General features: G+C 39.8%; 1 protein-coding gene across 2 annotated transcripts in view; it reads left to right on the top strand.

The window, feature by feature from the left end:
• LOC140476974 (mitogen-activated protein kinase kinase kinase 3-like) overlaps positions 1–14,266 on the top strand; it is a 111,691-nt gene extending 97,425 nt beyond the window's left edge. For both annotated transcript variants that reach the window (XM_072570022.1, XM_072570021.1), the window contains exons 16-17: positions 10,554–10,725; positions 11,487–14,266. In XM_072570022.1, the coding sequence (XP_072426123.1) occupies positions 10,554–10,725; positions 11,487–11,715 (401 nt within the window). In that variant the 3' untranslated portion in view covers positions 11,716–14,266. The remainder of the gene's footprint in view (positions 1–10,553; positions 10,726–11,486) is intronic.
• Positions 14,267–14,532: the final 266 nt, after the last annotated feature.

Below are 14,532 nucleotides of genomic sequence, written 5' to 3'. Positions count from 1 at the left end.
ATATGCTGTTCCAATAAGGCACTTATTAGAATTACATGAGTTTAATTTCACAACCACACAGTGGCTGTTGTGTTTGGTGTCTTTCTTCTTCTGAGCTGAGGATCTTCTTGGGTCGTTTCCTTTCTTTTTACTGTGAGTATGTTTCGTATGAAAAGGTACCTTTGATAGAAAGTGTTTCCTAATTCCCTGGAGAGTGAGCTGTTAGCTCTCTATGCATTTCTGTCTCAATGGCAGTAGCTCTCTGAACAATTTTCAAAATGCCCACATTTTATACCCTGCTAACATTGGATCGTCTCATTGGTTCAATGTTGGCAAAACAATAAATTCAAACACAATTGGGTTTTAATATCCTGGGGCATAATTTAAACTGATTGGTTAAATATGGATTGTTGTCAAAACAGCAACCAAAACCCAGGTATCTATTTCACAGCCAAATGTTATATATTTTCATTTTCCAGTGCACTCTGGGATTGCCATCTAGTCATATACATAGGCGCTTGTAAGCTCTCAGTTCAGAACAGCATTCACACTCTCTTAAAAGGTACAGACCTTCAACTTCATAACACCGAGCAAGACAAAACAGCTCAGCTGATTGACACCCTATTCACCATCTTAAAAATTCACAGCCTCCAGCACCAATGCACTGTGACTGCATTATACATAATACATGATTCATTACTGCAGCTTGCCAGAACCATTTGACAGGACCTTCCAAACTCAAGATGAGTAATAAACCAGGATAGGAGACAGGTTTAATGCCTCATATTCAGTGCAAGTGCCCTTTATCACTCATATTTCAGTGGTATCACTCTTGCCTTGGAGTCAGGTTGTTTTTATTTTCTGACTTGCAAATAACTTCTGAACTACATGGGATTACATGGTGCAAAGAAACAGATCATTCATTCTAAGCAGTCAATACAACCATACAAGAGCAAGGAGATTAAGCTGGAACTATGTAAATTGCTAGATAGACCACAACTGGAATATTTTGTGCAATATTGATTCACCACATTATAGGAATGATTTGGAAGCAGAGAAGATTTATCAGATGTTGTCTGTTCTGGAAAGTCTGAGCTATGAAGAAAGATTGGATAGACTGGCATTGTTTTTCACTGAAGGTTCAGAGGGGACTTTATCGTTGTGTATGCCATTGTGATGGACATAGGATTTTACATTAGCCAAGGGGTTAATGTCAGGGACCATAGATGTTTGATAAGGGATAGAAAGCTGAAAGGAGAGTTGAAAAGAGTTTTTCACTATGGGAGGAGTCTGGAACATAATACCTCAAGCAGTAGTTGAGTCAGAAGCTGTCATAACAACATGTAACCAGTATTTAAACATTTACTTGTATTGCCATAGCCTGAAGTTCTACGGGCCAAGAAGTGGAAGATGGGATTAGTGTAATCAAATTTTTGTTGGCCAGAGAGACACGGTGGACCAAATAGCTTCCTTCTGTGTTGGAGTATCAATGAGTCTGAGTCAGTTAGCTATCTGGCAGTCCTTTGGCACTGCTCCTTTCTTGAATTAATTATCAAATATGAATTGTGATGTGTAATTTCTTCTCTAGGTTTGTTGAAATAAGTGGATGCAGCTCATCCAGACCAAGGCATTTTTCTCTCTTAATTAAACTGTAGCAAAACACTGCAAAGTTAGATCTGGACATAATTTATATCAATGAATTTTTTGTACATGTTCTAGAGATGTGGATCTCACTGGGAAAGCTACTAACTCCAGGACACACAGTGGTAGGCATCCTCTTGAACTACTGTAGTTTGTATATTGAAAGTGAACAGTTTACTAGGTTGCTTTTCATTATGAGTTAAACATCATCAAAACACTGCTTCATTAAAAATCTTGAATACATTTTAAAATTTGCCTTGAAGTGAGTCATTGTTAAGAAAATAAACTATAATTTCAAGTTATTATAGAAAGTCTTTCTGGGATGTGTTTATGCCTTGCAATCAAAACTAATTTGTTTCATAAGTCACTTTCCTCAGGATGCATGCGTTGAAAATGATAAAATATGCCTGTGCCAAGTCCACTCTCTCACATCATCTTCCTGCTTGCCAGTTTCAGTTGTGTTCCACCCTGTTTTTAAGGTGTTAGCGCCCTTACTGATAACTTCTCCATAGCACAATATCAGAATAAGTTATACGGAAATCATTCCACTTTTCTATTTTACAGGAAGACTTGTGATGGGGTTGGGACAGGAAAAGGAAGGGAAAAAAAATCAGTCATGAATAATGACCTAGGTCCTTGGTCTTCAACATTTTAGATTTCTTACTAGATTAAACTGATTTTATTGTTGGATTAATCTTATTGGCATGGATAAACAGATAATAAGTGGGAGGGTAGCAGAGTTAAAATCAAGGAAGATTAGGAAGAAAACAATGACAGAATGAATATTTGAATGCCTTTTTTTCGGAGTTCTCGGGTGGAGAAGCCAAGGGGCAGGATCATTAATAGTTTATGGGTTGCCTTGTCTAACTTTCCAAAGTTAATCCTAAGTAGCTACTCATAAGGAGATTGCGCTTCATATTCAGCCCTAATGATAAATGTTTTCTTGGAGCAAAGCTCAAATCTGCAATATGTGCTCTCGTGAATGACTCCATTCTCCCTTCTGGACCAATTGTTCACATTTAATTAGATTATAGAAAAATTAGACCACAGTGGAAATCCAATACAGCGTGGCATTTGGGCTCTGAGAAGCACAGAACTTTGGTTAGGCCACAGCTGACATGCTATGTGCAGTTCTGGTCACCTCACCCTAGGAAGGTCTTGTGCAAGTGAAAGTTGGGAGGATAAGGAAGAATAAAGAGGAAGGTCTGCAAAAGTGTAAAGGGCAGGAGAGATTAAATTTATGAACATTTCCACAGTACAGTGAGGAAAGTTCATAATGTAATAGTATTTGGGAAACTGGGTTCGGAAAATTAGTTTTCCTTTTCAATTTTATGCAAGTCTGATCTTTAAAAAAAGGGTCAGAAAGTAATTTTGAACTGATAACAGTAGCACAGGTATGAAATTATGATTTTAGCTAAATGACTAGCAAATGACCACCAGGGAGATAAATGTGAAGATGATTGCTGATTTGAGTTTTACAACCAAGGGGAAATGAGGAGCCTATACGCCAGTTCATTCAGAGACAGAACGTCTGTAACAGTAGGGATACTGCTGGTAACGGTTCTAAGGAAGAAATTTTCAAAAGTAGATGGCTGTGGGGGGTGTTAGAGAGGGGGGCATAGAGTCATAGAGATATACAGAAAACAGATATACAGAATCAGACTGTTCACTCCAACTCTTCCATGCTGACCAGATATTCTAAATAAATCTAGTCCCATTTGCCAGCATTTGGTCCATTTTCCTCTAAACCCTTCGTATTCATATACCCATCTAGATACCTTTTAAATGCTATAATTGTCCCAGCCTCCACTACTTCCTCTGGCAGCTCATTCCACACATGCACCACCTTCTGCGTGAAAAGGTTGCCCCTTAGGTCCCTTTTAAATCTTGCCCATCTCGCCTTAAACCTATGCCCTCTAGTTTTGGACTCCCCCACCCGAGGCTTAACAACCTTGTCTATTTACCCTATCCATGCCCTGCATGATTTTACAAACCCCTATAAGGTCACTCCAAAGCCTGCAATGCTCCAGGGAAAATACCCCCAGCCTATTCAGACTCTCCCTAGAGCTCAAATCATCCAACACTGACAACATCCTCGTAAATCATTTCTGAGCCCCTTCAAGTTTCAGAACATCCTTCCTACAGCAGAGAGACCAGAATTGCGCACACTATGCCAATAGTGGCCGAGCCATTACCGATGTCAGTCTCACTGGTCTACAGACACCTGGCCTTTCTTTACTACCTTTCTTAAATAGTGGCACCACAGTAGCCAAGCTCCAGTCTTCTGGTTCCTCACCTGTGGCTATCAGTGATACAAATGAATTGAAGTTACCCATGTTTGTAGTACAGGTTCACAATCCTTTATTCAAAACCCTCGGGGCCAGCTGGTTTTTGGAATTTGGAATTTTTTGGATTTCGGAATAAGTGACTGTTTAATGGTGAAGTTAAAAAAACTTCCCAAACAGCAGGCGCACCTGTGAGTACTACGAGCACTGAGACAATGTTGATGCCTGCCAGTGCTGGGCCATGCCACCACCTCACATCTGAGTGACATGGCTCCAGTGAGTATGGAGTTGGGTTAACTGTTTGCATGTTATAGAGAAAAAAACTTCATGGAAGAAACTTCGGATTTCGAAACTTTTTGGGATTTCGGATGAAGGATTGTGTACCTGGAATAATGAGCTTAGTTAGCAGTTTGTTTAACTAATTTCAAGGGGCATTATGTGAAGTGAATATCATTGAGTGAATGCACAGAACTTTAGCAAAATAGAAACCATTTACAGCTCTGTCAGCTGATCAAGGAGCTACCTTCAGTGTGGACATAGGGGTAACACACCACTGAGGTTTTAGTATCTGTAAGGTTGTTACTGTGGAATAATGGATTGAACCTTTCTTTTTAGTGTTTCCAAATAGTGTAACGTAGTTGATAAAAAGTGGAGCTGGAAAGGTACAGCAGGGCAGGCAGCATCAGAAGAGCAGGAAAGTCAACGTTTCTGGTTAGGACCCTTCTTCAGGACTGGGGAGGGGGAAGGGAGAAGAAAAATAAATAGAGGGAGGGTTTGGGGCTGGGGAAAGGTAAGTGGGATGGCAATAAGGGGTTGCAGGTAGGGATGTATTGTGATTGGTCTGTCGGAAGGGTGGAGCGGATAGGTGAGAGTGTAACATAGTTCATGTTTTTCTTCTATATAATTTCTAAGTCCTTTTCTTAGGTGTACATCGGCTGCCTATTATGATTATCTTTTAAGTGACTGACCTTGATGTTAAACAAAAAGAAAAAAACCTTGCTTGAGGTTTGGTGATGCTCAGGTTAAACTACCATTAGTTAACTTTCACTAGTGAGAGAGCAGCCCTTTATTAGCTAATAACTCATTATAAGCCCACCGACTCACACAGCTATGTTTCCTCACAGTAAATGCTTTTGCTGCAGCATTTGCAGCTCCCCTATCCGTGCTGTTCCATCATAGGTACAATACTGGCATCTACCCAGCAATGTGGAAAATGATCTCAAACATAGAAGACGGGACAGATCAAATCTGGCCAGTTACCACCCATTAATTTACTCTCAAACATCAGTAAAGTGATGGAAGGGGATTCCAATTCTTTAGGCTTTTAAAGAATCTAAGGGAACTTGGTAGGTTACTAAAGGTAGACCTCCTTTATCTGAAATCCTGAAATCTGAAAAGCTCCAAAGTCCGAAGAATTTTTTTTGTGAAGTTTTTTCTCATTGACAAGGTTATTTGGCATGCAAGCAGGTAACCCAAGTCCACACCCATGCGATGTGTGTCACTCAGATGCGATGTATGGGATGTGGCCCAGCACTGGCAGGCCTCAATTTTGTTTCAGGGCCCGTTTTACTCACAGTAAGTCTGTTCTTTGGAAAGATTTTGTAAAAATTTCACCATCAAACTGCCACTTATACTGAAATTTGAAAAATTCTGAATTCCGAAAACCAGCTGGACCGGAGCGTTTCAGATAAAGGATTGTGTACCTATGCCAGTGCATGCACTATCTCAGTAGCTACTTGCTTTGTTATCATAACATGAAACTGAAATTGGCCTTTAGTTTTTGGTCCTGGTACATTTTTCGTCATGACAATTATTGTATTTATTTCACCCCCACGTTTTATCCCTTGATTGCTTAATCTTTTAGAAATGCTATTAGTATCTTCTGAAGATTGATACAAAGTATTTATTCAGCTTCTCTACAATTTCCACGTCCCTATTATTATTAACCCAGTCTCATTCCTAAAGAGCCTCACATTCACTTGGCCTGTCTACTCCTTTTTATATACTGAAAGAAGCTCTTTCTAGCTTTTTAAAATATGACTTGCTAGTTTAACCTCAAAGTTTTATTTCCAGCTCTTTTTATCCTTTGGCCATATGTTGTTGGTTTTTGAACCTTTTCCTTCCCTCTGGCTTACCACTAATCTTTACAACATTTATATTTGTTGATTTGTCCCTTTCCTAGAATCTTTCTTCCTCTCAGAGATATATTGTTATTGTGTGTGTCGTGAACTGCTTTCATTAAATATCTGCCAAGCAAAACATGCCAAAGCATTCAATAATCTCGGTACAGGCAATGAATATTGACCCAGCCAGCAATGCCCAAGTCCCACACGGATACAGATATGTAATCAGGCAGAAACTGGATGATAAGGTAAAGAAGAATTTTGGAGGCATGGTTAGTTGGGAAAATAAGATTCCTGGAGCATCTTATTGAACTGAAGGCTGTGAAGATAGAAAGGAATTTTGGAGCATGAATTTTAGAATGTTTAAGACACACCAGCTATGGTGAGTTGAAGAGAATGGAGGATGCACAGGAGGCTAAAGTCAAGGGTGTTTGAGAGTGTAGAGGTATTTGTCAGGATGGTAATGATTACAGAGTTAGAGAGGAGTAAGCTAAAGCTTATGAACATGATGATGGAACTAAAGTACTGCTGTTCTGATTGACAGTTTCCTGTCAATAATGGGTTCAAGCCCAAGTAGCATTCCCATTATTCAACTCGTATTTGAGTATCTGGTAATACTGTTTATCATTTTTACATCAAGCATGACATTTCTGGGTTTTGTTTTTACCTTTCTTAATTTTAATTAAGGAAAATTAAGGAAAATTATTGTTTCTTCTGGCTAATCTTGTTGCTGTTTCCCCACATGACTGTGACATGCACTTAGTTATTTACAACCAGTGGATCTTTCTTGTTGGCTGACATGTGAGAGGATGGCTCAAGGATTGACTTTGCATGTCCTCAAAACTTAGCTCCATTGCTTTTTAGTATTAAAATACAGAAAATCATTTAACAACTCATTCATAAAATTGCAATATTCCTCAATGCGAAAAGATTGAGAGAGGGTTTACCCAAGTACAACTACAGTGCAGGGAGAAAGGCAAAAATCAGACAGCAATTCAGTTTCATTGATGGTGTCATATCAGAGAAGATATGTAAATTTTAAATTACCTACGGATTATCATTTGCTCAATCATGATCTGACATACTGCTGACTTCGGTAAATATATTAGTCAGAGCATGCATGTGTTATCAGGTTGTTCTATCTACCGAAGAGTAGATGCTGACTCACTCTGATACTTACTGAAGAACACATGCTGTTTCTTCCAGAAACCTAGTTGAGGTTTTGTGACAGTAATTGGGTATGCTTGGTTGTTCTGTGAAATGAAAACAATTGTGAGGAAGACTTAATCAGTTAAAGGTTACATGTAACAAATAAAGATGTTTATATCTGCGAGTTTATGTAAAAATTAAACACAAAACATAATATTTGCAGTGTAGAGGTCATCCTAGGAGGATCCTAGATTGCCTGTTACCTTGTATATCCTCCTAGGTTTGATTCCAGCCTCAGGCAACTGTCTGTATGGAGTTTGCACATTCTCCCCGTGTCTGCATAGGTTTCCTCCAGGTGCTCCAGTTTCCTCACACAGTCCAAAGATGTGCAGGTTGGGTGAATTGGCCATGCTAAATTGTCCATAGTGTTAGGTGCATCATTCAAAGGGAAATGGGACTGGGTGGGTTACTCTTCAGAGGGTCGGTGTGGACTTGTTGGGCCGACACTGTAGGGAATCTAATCTAATCTATGTAGGGAAAGCGATGGGGTAGTTGTAATGTCACTGGGCTAGTGATCTAAAAGCCTAGAGGACATCAATTCACCACTATGACAACTTATTTTTAGTTATGCTTGGAGTTGCTCTTGTTCTGCCACCCTGAACTCCTCATTGAACCAAGGGTGATCTCTCAGCTTGATGGTAATCATGATGTGGAAATGCTGGTGTTGGACTGGGGTATATAAATTTAAAAATATCACAACACCAGGTTATAGTCCAACAGGTTTGATTGGAAGTACAAGCTTTCGGAGCGCTGCTCCTTCATCAGGTAGCTAGTGGGACAGGATCGTAGGACACAAAATTTATAGTAAAGGATCAAAATGTCATGCAAGTGATGCGATGTATTGAACAAACCTAGATTACCATTAAGTCTTTAATCACTTAGAATGGGTTGCAGGTTTTGATTCATTAATATCTAAATCCCAGAACTATTTCAAGTCACATTTCTGAAATAACTTAAAATTTTATACAAAACAGGTAATATCTCAGGTCAGATAATGCATTAAAGGTTTGAGGTCAGAGTCTGTCTGTATCTCAACCTTGGATCAGACTGGTTCTATTTTCCAAAGTAGGAATAATAAAGTATCACATGGATTGACTGCCTACAGATTGCATGCTTATTGAACAAAATAGAATGTATCTGCCCCACTAACTACCTGATGAAGGAACAGTGTTCCAACAGTTTGTACTTCCAAATAAACCTGTTGGACGATAACCTGGTGTTGTGTGATTTTTAACCTTGATTGTAATGGTAGAGTGGAGGAATGAGTCAGGTTGTGTTGTTGCAGATTGTTGTTTAATACAATTCTGCTGATGGCCCACAGTGCCTCATAGTTTGTGTACAAGAGGGGTGAAGTCTTGTTTAGTTTTGTATAGGAGCTTGGTTAGATGACACCTGGAGTACTGTGTGCAGGTTTGGTCTCCCCTTAGGAAAGATATAATCGCCATTGAGGGAATGCAACAAAGGTTCACTAGACTTTTCCTGGGATGGAAGACTGATCTCTGAAGAGAGATTAAGCAAAGTGGACTATATTTGTTAGAGTTTGAAAAAATGAGAGATGATCTCATTGAAACCTATTAAATACTTAGAGATAGACAGAGTATATGCTGGTGAGATGTTTCTTCTGGAAATCCAGTACAATTTAAAACTAAGGGAGATTTTGGCCTGAGATCAGCATGAATTATTTTACTTAGAGGACAATGAATCTTTGAAATTCTCAAAGGGCTGCAGAAGTTCAGGCTTTGAGTATATTTAAATCAGAGGTTGGGAATTTTCAACAATTATTAGTGTAAAGGGTATGGGATAGTGTGAGTAAAAGGTATTACTGAAGTGTTCAATTAGTCATGATCATATTAAATGGGCTCAATGGGCTGAATGACTTACTACTCTTTCTGTGGATAGTCAGTTTTGAGTCGATAGATCTGTTTGAAATCTATCCCATTCAGCATGGTGCCAGTGACATCATCATAATGGTGTATATCCTCAATGTGAACTTGGGAGCTCTGCACAACAACACTGTAGTAGTCATACCTATCAATACTGTCTTGGACAGATGCATCTACAATAGGTAGATTAGTGTCTACAATGTCAAGTAAGCGTTTCCATCTTGTTGGTTTCCTTAAAATATGCCATTGACGCAGTCTGGTAGCTATGTTTTTTAGGACCTGGCCAACCTGGTAAAGCTACAATGAAGAATTCCCAGCACTTCTTTCATTCCTTCATGAGATGTGGAAATTACTGCACCCACATTTGATCCATCCTTAAGTATCCTGGTGAATGTGTAGATGATCTGCCTTCATAAACTACAGCAGTCCTTGGCATGTAAAAACACCCATAGTACTGTTAGGGAGGGAGTTCAGGATTTTGACCCAGCGACCCTGATGATAAGATTTCATAATAGGACGGTGTGTGGGTGGGAGGGGAATCTGCAGGTTGTGGTGTTCTCATTTATCTGCTGCCCATGTCCTTCGAGCTGGTAGATGCAGATTTACAAGATGCTGTTGAAGGAGACTTAGTAAGTTACTGCAGTGTATCAGTGGTGAAGAGAGTTAATGTTGAAGGTGGTAGCTGGGTTTGACAGTCAGGCTGGGAGTAGCATACTGATAATATCACTGGACTAGTAATCCAGAACTGTGGTTATTGTTCTGGGGACAAGGATTCAAATCCCACTATGACAGCTAGTGAAACTGAATTCAATAAAAAAAGCTGGAATAAAAACTTAACTTGATGGTGACCACTGACAATTTTCGCAAAAGTCTGTATGGTTCAAGTATGCCCTTCAGGGAAGGAAACCTGCTGTCCTTCCATGGTCTGGTCTACATGTGACTCCAGACTCATGGAAATGTGGTTGGTTCTTAGCTGTCTTCTGGATGGTTAACGATCAGCAATAAATGGTGGCCTGGCCAGTGATGCTTATATCCTGGGAATTAATTTTCTAAAAATGCATGGAAATACCACTTCCAGGTTCTCCTCTAAGTCATCTGCCACCTTGACTTGGAACTATATCATTGTTGCTGGGAGTATCCTGGAATTTCCTTCCTTAAGGAATTGTGTCCCTACACCCCAAGGACTGCAGCATTTCAAGATGGTAGCTCACTACCAATTTCTGAAGGGCAATTCAGGATGAGCAATAGATGAACAGCATCCATATCTAGAGTATAGTTTCTTTTAGAAGAACTACACATTAGCAGGTTTACTTGAATATAATCTCTATGAACACAACAACTATTACCAAGTATTGCTGTGGTGGTTTTACTAAGTGCTTCATCTCAATGAAATTTGAAGTTATTTGCTTCATTAATTTTTGTTTTCATCACAGGTGCCAACATTTTGAGGGACTCTGCAGGGAATGTCAAACTGGGTGATTTTGGAGCCAGTAAACGTTTGCAAACTATTTGTATGTCGGGGATTAAATCGGTCACAGGAACACCCTACTGGATGAGCCCCGAAGTTATCAGTGGGGAAGGATATGGAAGGAAAGCAGACGTCTGGTAAGTATCATACTAAGGGCAGCATGAAACAATGAATTGACTTTAAAAACAGATATGCTTCTTGTGCAAATCAGCAAAGCTGCTTACACTGAAGTCAAAAAAAGTTCATAATAATGACATTTTGAATATCAAAAGCATTTGTTGAGATTACTTTCCAAAACATTGAGATGTGAAATGTATTTCTTTCTGTGGTACTAACTGAAGCACACTAAGAAGACTGTAGTTCAATTTTTGCTCTTTACTGTCTTGGCTGAAACAGTAATGGTGCAGTTGCAATTGGCTTCATTGTCCTTCATCTGGCCTATGAGCTCTATTGTGTTGTTTGGGCTTTGGCTGAGAAGAGGACTAGGCAGTGATGCTCCTTTATAGAAAGGATGCTGGGTTCACATATCTTGGCTGAGTTTTGCTTTGCATTAATGGAATTGCACCTAAATAAGAGTCAGTACCATTAAGAGAAAAAGGAGATAATTGTTAACGACAAAATAATCTCATCATCACATTCTATTGGTCTTTGACCAATCAGAGCACTAGAAGTTGAAATTGGATGGGCTAATAATTTCTTTATATTAGGTTACACATGCTTCTCTTCATTTGACAGTAAGACTGGGTCACTGTTGAGTTACATGATAGAGGAAATTAAACATCAGAAGCTATTACATATTTGTGCTAATCTGTTGAACAACTCAAGTGACAACAGTGCTGTTACATTGATGATGTATGTGCGTACAAGTATTGAAATACTTTTCCTTTCGTTTGTAAAGGAGTGTAGGGTGCACCATTGTGGAAATGTTAACTGAGAAGCCTCCTTGGGCAGAATTCGAAGCCATGGCTGCCATCTTCAAAATTGCCACCCAGCCAACCAAGCCTCACCTACCAGATAATGTCTCAAACTCATGCCGTGCATTCCTGAAGCAAATATTCGTAGAAGAGAAACGGAGACCATCTGCAGAAGAACTTCTGAGACATACATTTGTTCAGTATAACCTCTAGTCAAGTGATCTTTGGAGCAATGAAGAATTGGTATCCCACTGAGTAGGACTTTGAAATTACTCCCAACTCTTATAAAGATGCTTCCAAAATAAAAAGGCATTTTAGTTTTGTATATATGTTTTGTAAAAAAAAAGATACAAAATACAAATCAATGCAATTGCACACTCTGCTTTTTTTTAAACTTACTGTGACATAATTATATCTTTGAGCATTGTAGAGAAGTGAGTCAATCACAAGGTAGAAAAGCTGGAAAAATCCACTAAAGGCAAAATTTTTTTGCGTCTTAGTTTTGTTCAGAGTTTTTGGAGAGAGTTTTTAAAAAATGTCTTACTAAACTCGACTCATCAACTCCCTACCCTGCACTGTGGCACCCCAATAGCTTGAATCTCACCCCCATCTTACCACGCACAGTTCCTGGAATAAGTCGTCACTGCCAGAATATCCCAGAATTGATTGGCATCCCTGATAATTTAAAGCATTATCTTTAAAAAACGCTTGTGCCCTCGGACAAGAACTGTTGGTCCACAGCTGTCCGACACAGTTGTTGACATTTGTGCTGGACATGGCAAACAAGGGACATGTGATGTTCTGCTTTGCAGTGGAAAGTCTGCTGTTCATTATCAGGACATCCTTTTCCCCTGGACCAGCAGAGGAAGCCATGACACCAGACCATGCCAGCCTGCTTTGACATTGCCACTTGGGTCAGTGCAGTCTCAAAGTCTGGAGGAATACACAGCAATGTCTCCATTCTCCACTCTGCCAGTGTTAGAACCACTGTGCGCATTCACTGTATCTCCGCTACTGTACCCACCTCCCACCAAGGCTCCAGTTTTACCATTGTCAGTATTGCCCACAAGTCTTCCCTCACTTGCTGTTACCTACTCCAGACTCCAACAACATGAAGTCTACCTGCCCTCTGCTCTACTCACTTACTCACTCAGACATCTCTCCAGCTGCACAAAACTAAAACAGCTTTTTCACCAACCTTCCAGTCACTTAATACCTGTTTCACCCTCATTCCAGAATGGAAACAGCTCATAATATGAAAGAAATATGTATGTGTTTTTCTCTCAGAAGGCGTGAGTCATTGGAATTCCCTTTCTCAAAAGGCAGCGACTGCAGCTTCTTCTTCAGCTCCACACTCTTGACTCTGATGTCCAGCATCTGCAGTCCTCACTTTCTCCTAGGTGTTATAGACTGACATACGGCCTACTCATTTTCCTTTATCATAAAGTGTCAAGTGTCATTCAACTCCCCACCCTCTATGAGGAGAGAATCCTGAATCTGACCACTCAACTGGCTTATTGATCATGTCCAAGCCCCTGAACTGGTAATGGAGGATGTCCTTGTCCCTCCAGGACCCTCTGATCAAAGGCCATTGACCTGACTGAGGATTGCTGACAACCATGACAGGTTTCCTGTCTGCACTAAACTGCAAGTACTGTGAACCTGGTATCTCTGGCTGAGCGATGAAGCAATGTAACATAGGGATGATATGAGCATCCAGATACACTGAGTGAGTGAGCACTATGAAAGTTAGCAAACAAGCTGGAGATGCAGCGTGGCCCAGTACAGCAAGCTGAGTGTGTGATTTCTGAGCACACAATAATATCCTTACAGCAACATTACAATGATATTTGCCGATATGACTCGAAGTGCAGTGTTGTGCAGAAGTGAATCAACAATGTGCCATGGGTACTTAGAGGCTGGTACATGTTGAATACCACATCTGTGAATGTGGGATTCATATGGCCAGTGCTTATGGAGTGTAGTGACAAAGCCAGAATGAGCTGAGGTCACCAGTTACACGGTCTAACATCTGTATCAACATCTGCATCATTTGGCTCCCTTGCTAAGACAGGAAGCTGAATATTAATGAGGTGAATTGTGGTGTTAATAGATATTTAATAAGTATTAGTCTTCAATGTGTAACTCGTCATTGCCAGGTGAGAAAATCTCCCCCTGCCCCATTGCTCGGCGGATGCAGAAAACAGACAGCAATAAGGTCCTCACGTCAAGAGGTCTTGCCAGATATTTCAAGCAGGTCCATCACAAACCCCACCATTTCCCACGTCATTTATGCCCCTCTAAGATCTTATGGTATGCCTTCAGATTTTGTTCTTAGCTTTTTGTGTTTTGTACAGTTTTTCCAAAACCAGACTGTCTCATCTTCCTGGTGTCTAAAGCACAACTATACATTGCACTCAACAGTCGAATGACGTCACAGTGTGACTGATAGGATTGTATCTCTTGACCCGAAAGGAAACATTGTCAAAATCACCCTAGATTGTGTCCATTCTGCATTTCCACCTTTGGGTTAACAAGGGAAAGATGGGCCAGTTAAAGGAATGTAAACAACACATTGGCCCTTACAACTAAATTACTCTGTTGCTGAGCCTTTTCTTAACAGTTTTTCCCCTATTCACTTACTATTAGGCTGTATATAATAATGACATTTCAATATAACTTTGTTTATTTGAGAGCCATGTTGAATTTTGTAAAAAAAAAGTAATCCTTTCACTGGATGGAAATAAACGATCATTGAAATGTGTGACTCATAGCAACTTTTTGAAGTCTTATTAATATCAGAATGGAATAATGGTGGAAATTGAATAAGACTGGGATTAGAAAATGGTGCCAAAAGACTGAATGATTCAAATACTGCATTCCTGTTTAAAAAAACAATGATGAGATAAACTTGGCAGCTACTGGCCAGTCAATATAATGTCTGCCATGAATTTAGAGTTAGTGGGCAAAATTTCATTTTTGGAAGTGGTGCCCCTCTTTACAGGATTTTGCTGCACTGCCAGAAACTTT

This window comes from Chiloscyllium punctatum, chromosome 5 (assembly GCF_047496795.1).
Source record: "Chiloscyllium punctatum isolate Juve2018m chromosome 5, sChiPun1.3, whole genome shotgun sequence".
Lineage (NCBI taxonomy): Eukaryota > Metazoa > Chordata > Chondrichthyes > Orectolobiformes > Hemiscylliidae > Chiloscyllium > Chiloscyllium punctatum.
This window is presented reverse-complemented; position numbering and strand designations above follow the sequence as displayed.